This window comes from Primulina huaijiensis, chromosome 1 (assembly GCF_012295235.1).
Source record: "Primulina huaijiensis isolate GDHJ02 chromosome 1, ASM1229523v2, whole genome shotgun sequence".
NCBI lineage: Eukaryota > Viridiplantae > Streptophyta > Magnoliopsida > Lamiales > Gesneriaceae > Primulina > Primulina huaijiensis.
The window spans coordinates 14,647,334-14,654,741 of NC_133306.1; the positions used below are offsets into that span (position 1 = coordinate 14,647,334).

The 7,408-nt window shown below is 35.7% G+C and overlaps 1 protein-coding gene across 1 annotated transcript; it reads left to right on the forward strand.

The window, feature by feature from the left end:
• The first annotated feature begins 4,495 nt into the window (after nt 1-4,495).
• Nucleotides 4,496-5,857, forward strand: LOC140991767 (uncharacterized protein At5g48480-like). Its single transcript, XM_073461956.1, has 2 exons — nt 4,496-4,820; nt 5,425-5,857. The coding sequence occupies exons 1-2, from the start codon at nt 4,561-4,563 to the stop codon at nt 5,642-5,644; spliced, it is 480 nt and encodes a 159-aa protein (XP_073318057.1). The 5' UTR covers nt 4,496-4,560; the 3' UTR covers nt 5,645-5,857.
• The last annotated feature ends 1,551 nt before the right edge of the window (nt 5,858-7,408 follow it).

Here is a 7,408-nt window from a genome sequence, read left to right on the forward strand (position 1 = left end):
GACAAAGGTGTTTGTATACTTTGTNGTCGACTCAAATTAAACTACTCTACCAAAAAATTGAGTATATTGTGTGGCGACACACAAATATTGGGTTGCGCCACACATTATATGTGTGGCGCAACCCAGTATTTGTGTGGCGCGACCCACTCAACGCAAAATTGGGTTGAGTGGGATGCGCCACACAATATATGTGTGGCGCAACCCACTCAACCCACTCAGCCCAAAATTGGGTTGAGTGGGTTGAGTGGGTTGCGCCACACATATATTGTGTGGCGCAACCCACTCAACCCACTCAACCCAAAATTGGGTTGAGTGGGTTGCGCCATATATGTGTGGCGCGACCCACTCAACCCAAATTGGGTAGAGTGGGTCGAGCCAAAGAGCTACAATTTGTGTGACTAGAAACAATAATCTTAATACAATTCAAATCACTACTTGCTTTCATTTTTTATGGTGTTATATAATTGATCAATTGATGAATCATTCTCTAAATATATTTTTTGTATGAGATCGTTATTACATCGAATGTAGTAAAAAAATATCACATAAATTAACTAAAAATCAATATAAAGTATCATATAAATGTTTTAATCCAACTATCATATAAATGTTTTAATCCAACGACCATAATTTAGCTCAAATACAACGACAACAATAATGCCTAAATTCTTCAATCTTCTGATCGTTCAATTGATAGGTATTTTCCCTGAACATGGGATAAACGTTTGATAGGCATCTTCTCATCTATCTATTAAATCCCCCAAACTTACACCGTCACTTCTTCCAAAATGTCTCAACCTAAATTCATCTTCGTCAGGTATCATAGGATAAACGTTTGAACAATTTAGACCCGTTAACAAACAATATTCTAACAATGAAAATCGCAAACGTCGTTTATGATATATCATCCAAAATTCACTACTTTCACTATCATAAGTTTGCCTGCTGATCAAAAACCATAACAATTGATTCGAATTATTGTAATCCTTCGCACATGTAATTAAATTACCAAATTGAGTATGCTGCACCAAATACTCTATCTCTTTCTCATTTAAAAATGATATAATCTTCTTACATATCTCAACGTATCTTGATCCTAATGTTAACTTGCATTCAAAGAATTGATTCCTTTCGAGTTTAGTGTGAAAGTAAATCTGCAGACAAAAACAAAACAAACATATTAGTTATCAAAATTGAAGCAGTATTCGTGCCTCGGAGAAGAATTGGGTCGTGCTCTTCCCCCGAAGAGCACGACCCAATTGGGGGAAGAGCTTCTTAGCTGCTGCTCACGGTCGAGCTCTTCACGAAAAGCTCGACCCAGGGCTCGAGCCTCCACCCAGGGCTCGACCCAAATCTAGCTTCGGTAACAAATTCAAATTTCNAGACCCAAGCACGACCCCCGAAGAGCACGACCCAATTGGGGGAAGAGCTTCCCCGAGGCTGCTGCTCTCGGTCGAGCTCTTCACGAAAAGCTCGACCCAGGGCTCGAGCCTCCACCCAGGGCTCGACCCAAATCTAGCTTCGGTAACAAATTCAAATTTCAAAATAAATTTCTTATCAATACGTGATTTTCTCGTTGGATTTCTTACAGATGAATATTTTCTAGACTCATCGTTAATTCTTAGGAAAAAACTAGAACAATGATACAAGATGGAAGATGGTTTGAGTGTGCAGCAGCAGCAGATGAGGAAAACAGAATCTTGGGTTGAGGTGAGAAAGAGTGGGTCGCGAAGAAGGGAGAGATAAGTCTGTAAAAAAAAAATTTGTTTTGTGTTATAATAAAAAATTGGATCGAGACTCAACCCAAAAAATCAAGTCTCGACCCACTACTAATTAAAAAAATTAGATTTTAAGTAGAGGATAAAAAAGTAAATTCCTCTCCACTCCCTTTTATTGAATAAACACGTACAACGCTCCCTTTTTCCTCATTTCCCCTATTTTTGATTGAGCAATCCCAAAGTTTCTTTTTTTTTATCATAAAAATCTTGTTTGATTTAAGTTTTGAAACGGGCTCGAGTTTACGTCTAAGATATGTTTAAAAATATGTTTTTAGGTTTTTTAAGGAGTTGGGTAAGCATCAGGTCGAAATTTTGAGGTTCAGGGGTACAATGATCATTTAGGGTTCCAGGAACAAAATGGTCATTTTGCACCCGGATCGAGTTTTAGTCCTTGCAGCGCCCTAAACACGATTTGTCATGTTTTAAATGTTTATGTTATCACAAATATGACTTTTTATGTAAATATGAAAATTACGTTGCATACTTGGTTTAAAGAAAAATCTATGTACATGCATGCTTTTATTAAGTGATAAATATGATGACATGTTTTAAATGATGGGAGTTGGTTGTGATTAATACGATGACACAATGATATGTAAGGCCAAGGCTCAGTGGACAGGTAATGTTGTCACTGATGTCCCCGCCGTCGGGTACCGCGGTTACACGTAGATGGTTCCTTCGACTGACATGATGATTCGAAAGTCACAACTAATGAACGGAATTCAATGGAAAGAAATGAACACGTATATGATGTTATGTTGAGTTATGTTTTGACACGTATGCTTTATTATGTTTACGTTTACGATTTAAATATCATGACTTGTATTTTTATTACGGTACTTTTCATTGTTGCCTGTTATGTATATGTAGTTGCTATAACGTTACAGGTGTGTTGAGTCTTTAGACTCACTAGGTGTGAATGATGCAGGTGAGCATTTTGATCAGGAGGCTGGAGGTGCCGAGGACTGAGTAGGCAGGGTTGGATGTGCGCACGCGAACCCGAGGACCATATTTTTCTGCACTTCATGCTTTTGGGATAGGAGTGGACATGAACATTTTCTCGTTTATTTTATTATGCCCTTGGTCATTTTATTTCGCTGATGGTTGAGAAGATTTTACGTGTTTCTTATTGCAGTATTTTAAACGCAAATCTTAGTTTGAGGATTTAGGTATTATTTAAACTGCAGTGTTTTTCCTGTTAGTTGATTATCGCTATTTTATAAATGCTAATTTTCGCCAGCATTTCATGCATGCATTTAAAGATGATTTTCGAGTGTTAGTTTTTTTTAAAAAAAAAATTAGTAGAATTTTTAGCAGTAGATGTTTCAAAAGCAATGCTAGTTTTTGGGGATTAGTTGAAAAAGAATATAACCATGAGTTACCAATGAGATGGAAAGTTCGTTCAAGGGACAACATGTGCCAACATTTTAAGGATCTTGCAAAACATTTCCACTTTCCAAACCAAATAAAGAGAACTAGAACATCTCAACCAAAGTGGATCGTCATTTGAGATGAATGTATTCTTAAAATTTTATCACAATATTTTTATTGTACTTGAAATTCAAAAAATTCCCAAAAACATTTTTTTGGTATGCTAGAGCTCAAATAATGTTTGAGAAAGATTGTGGAATTGCATGGTCCAACGAGACAGTTTGGCCAACCAATGGAAGATATAGTCGTTCGAAAAATTCGAAAAAGAAAAAGATGTGGCAAATGAGACCAGTAAGATAAAAAATATTGATAGCGAATCATCTCAATCTCCATCTCCTTTCTCCAGGTCCACTGGTATGTACACTGCTGATGAAGGAAATGACGTGCAAAAAGTGTCCAAAACCATCAGACAAATGAAAAGAAAGACCTTCAAAGCTAGCATGAAAGAATCTGACTCAAAAAATTCATCTATGACAGATTTGTATGCAAAAATGAGAGATGGTCTGACAAAATTTTATGAAATTAAGTATACAAAGATTGCTATAGCAAGAGAGCATTATGCAGAAGTTGAGGAACAAATGGCAAAGAAGTACGATATAGAGTTGAAGAAGCAGGAAATGAAAGAGATGAAGCAAACAATGAAATAGATGTAGCAGGAGGGGAGCAAGAAAATCGTATCATGAAGAAATATATTATCGATCCAAACATTAATGATGTGCAACATGAGTTTTTTACGAATATGCAACAAGCAATTCTTCGTAAAATATTTAGATTTAAATATTATCACTACAATATTATCTTATGATCATAGAACCATTAGATAAAATTATAATAGCTGAAATGAACATACAATAAAGTTGTCAATTTCATTGCACCAATATCCTAAGTACCATTAACCATGCTCTAAAAGGCCAAAAAAACAGGTAAAACTACTAGGTTGTGAGAATATATGCCATTTTACCAAATAAACCTTGCTACTAATTTTGTTCTTGTTGAAGGTGGGGGTGATTTTGTCAGTATACATTTTGGTATAAAAAGGTAAATTTGTTTTTTTGGACGGTTGATTTCAATCCGTTCCAACAGTGAAAGCATTTTCCACCGTTGATGAAATAAATCAGGGATGGACATGTTCCGTCGATAGGTTGAGGAGTTCGTAGGCGTAAATTTTTTAATATAAAGAGTAAAGCAGGGCTATATTCTGAAGCACGATTTTTTTAATCCCGGAATTGTCCCTCAACGGTTCCGCTTCCTCGCTTCCTATAAAGATCCCCACATCTGCAAACACAAAACACGTATACTTTTGCCTTTCAATCAAACTCTCTCTCTTAGGTTTCTCACTACTTCTAAGAAAATGGCGCAGGAAGCACGGAACGGGTCGAAGGCAGTTGAGGTGGTTTTCGAGGCGGTGAAGCCGTGGCTGGTGGTGGAGGCGCCGAAGGCAAACGACGCTGTTCAGTTCTACAAGGCGGCTTTTGGAGCTGATGAAGTGAACCGCGTGAATCATCCAAAGAGGAAAGCGGAGCAGGAGCTTCCTCTCGTTCTCTTCGCTGAGCTCAAGCTTGGTGCCATTTCTATAGTTGTCTCTGATCTCACTAATGACTCCTTTGATCCGTACGTTTTTCCCTACGCGCTGTCTTCTTTTCCTAATGTAATTTCTTTTATCTTATCTCTTCAGTGTTGTAATTGTTCAGATCCGTGGTTTTTTTTACTTTGAAATTTGGATTTCTTGCGTAAATTTTGGCTGTATAGTGCGTCTGTAGAGAAGTAAGTTTCTCAGCTGGTGCGTGTTTAATGTGTCTCTTTGCTGCTTTTTTCATATTTTATTTGTTATGTATTGGGAGTAGTATACTTTGACCTGTGTAGAGTTCACTTTGTTTGGTATGCATGCGAGTTTCTTATTGCTATCGTGTGTATATATCCTCAACTGTTAATTCACGCATTTTAATGCGATTTGTATAATCTTTCTTCTTATTCTTTGTTCGGTCAGTCATTCGAAATTTTGTCACGACTTGCATCGTTATCTGTAAGTATTTAATGTTTTTTTGTCCGCCTTCCCTCGTTAGTCTTTATTAACCCTTGCATCACGGAGCTTCCGATTTCTCGTAAATCTGTTATTTATTCTTAGTAAATTTTCGTAGATGAAAAAAGTAACGATAACATGAACAAGAAGAAGCCACTGAATATTTTTTTGATTATTCCATGTTATATGTGACAGTGTGGAGAGCGCTGTGACTGGTAGCGTGTTCTGCCTGGAGACTGAAGACGTAGAAGCTGCCGTGTCCAAAGCTGTGACCGCCGGTGCTGTTGCCGACGGAGAGGTGTCGGAGGTTGAGGGCGTGTGCTGCGGTGGGCGCGTGGGCAAGATCAAGGACCCCTACGGCAACGTCTGGGTGATCTGCTCCCCCTCCAAGAAGTCAGCTGACGTGGCAGCTTGAGAGTCCTTAGATGGAATCTGACTTTACCCATCATCAACCGTTGTTTCCTTTTGATTTGTCAGGTAAAGACAATGTATATGAATTCAGTGTTTATTGATCCATGAAATCTGAATCATCGATGCTTTATGAGACTAATTGCATTGCATCTCATATTGCTAAGGGTAATGGCATCTTTTTTTATATGGAACTTTGAGGGGTAATGGCATCTGTATTTATACTTGCATCTCATGTATGTACGGCGGAGCCAGAAATATGGCTCTGTTCGGGCTGAAATTTTAAGCTCTAGAATTTTTTAATATTTTAAATTGATCTACTTTTGTTAATATCATATTATTCTAAAATTATACAAAATTTACATATATATTTTTTTAAAAAAATTGGGCCACCCAGGCTCCGTGGTTATGTATGTAACTGTGTTAGTATTCTCGTGAATGGGCTGGGCCAGTTTCAACTACGAGGCTAGTTTTTTGGTGCGAGTGAGATCAATGCCAATGTGGTGAAAGTTGTATATAATTTGTTTAGATTTAGGGGTGTCAATCGGGTTGGGTGGGTCAGGTTTCGGGTCAACCCGTGAATTTTATTTTTTTATTATTTTTCAACTCGAACCCAAACCGAAAACCCCCAACCCAAATACGAACCCGTCTAACCCGAATTTTATTTAGTTTTTTTAAAAAAATTAATGAAAAAAATTCGAAAAAATAAAAAAAAAATTAATATTTTAATTTTAACACATAATAACAAAATTTTCGATTTAAATTTGAAAGTTTAAATGTAGAAAATTAAAAGTATATTTACTAAATCAAATAAACAATTTTTAAAAAAATAAAAAAATATACAAAATAGATATTAAATGATGAAAATTTATCATATAAATATAAAATAAATTTTGTTCAAACATATAATATATAAAAATATAAGTAATATTTTTTTTAAAAAAAAAGTTTTCGGGTCAACCCGCTACCCAACCCGAAACTCGTCTAACCTGACACTAACTCGAAACAGCCAAACCCGAAAAACCCCAACCCGAACCTGATTTTATTCGTGTTGAGTCGTGTCGGGTTGACGGGTCGTGTTACATTTCGTCACTCCTATTCAGATTTTAAGATTCTAATTATACATACATACATTCCTTCAAAAAAAAAAAATTATACATACATAAATAATTTTAATTTCTGTGTTGAATTTGACATCTACTTTTGTTTCCTATTTTATTTTTAAAAAAAATCTTGATATTTAGTAGTACGTGACTATGTGTGATGTGTCTAAAACCTAAATGAAATTATTTAGCTTAATGTTGATGGTCAAGCGAGTCATTGTTTTTTATTAATCAGTTAGAGTTAACGGGTTGAGTTGATTAAAATTGATTGGAATAGAGATGGTAGTTATCGAGCTGGAGGCAAAAAACCTATTATTTTTTTCCTGATCGATTATGTGTTTTATGTCTTCGATTCTTTCTTTCCTTTTTGTATGGAAAAGGAAGTTCTTTTATATGTTTATGATCGATAATTTCTGTGAGGGCAGTGGTGGTTTGGAATCTCTTCCCTTTATTTAAAACTAACCAAATGATAAATGGGTAAATTTGAAAAAAATATCGCAGTACATCTTTGATTTAAGATTCAGTGTTTAGGTAAATTTTTTTACAAATCAATATTTGACAACATTACAAACTTAATTTTAACTCTTTATAAAGACAAATTTATATTTTTGTCTTTTTATTATTTAAATAAATATATAATTTTCTTCACCAAAACAACTGTGTCTTCT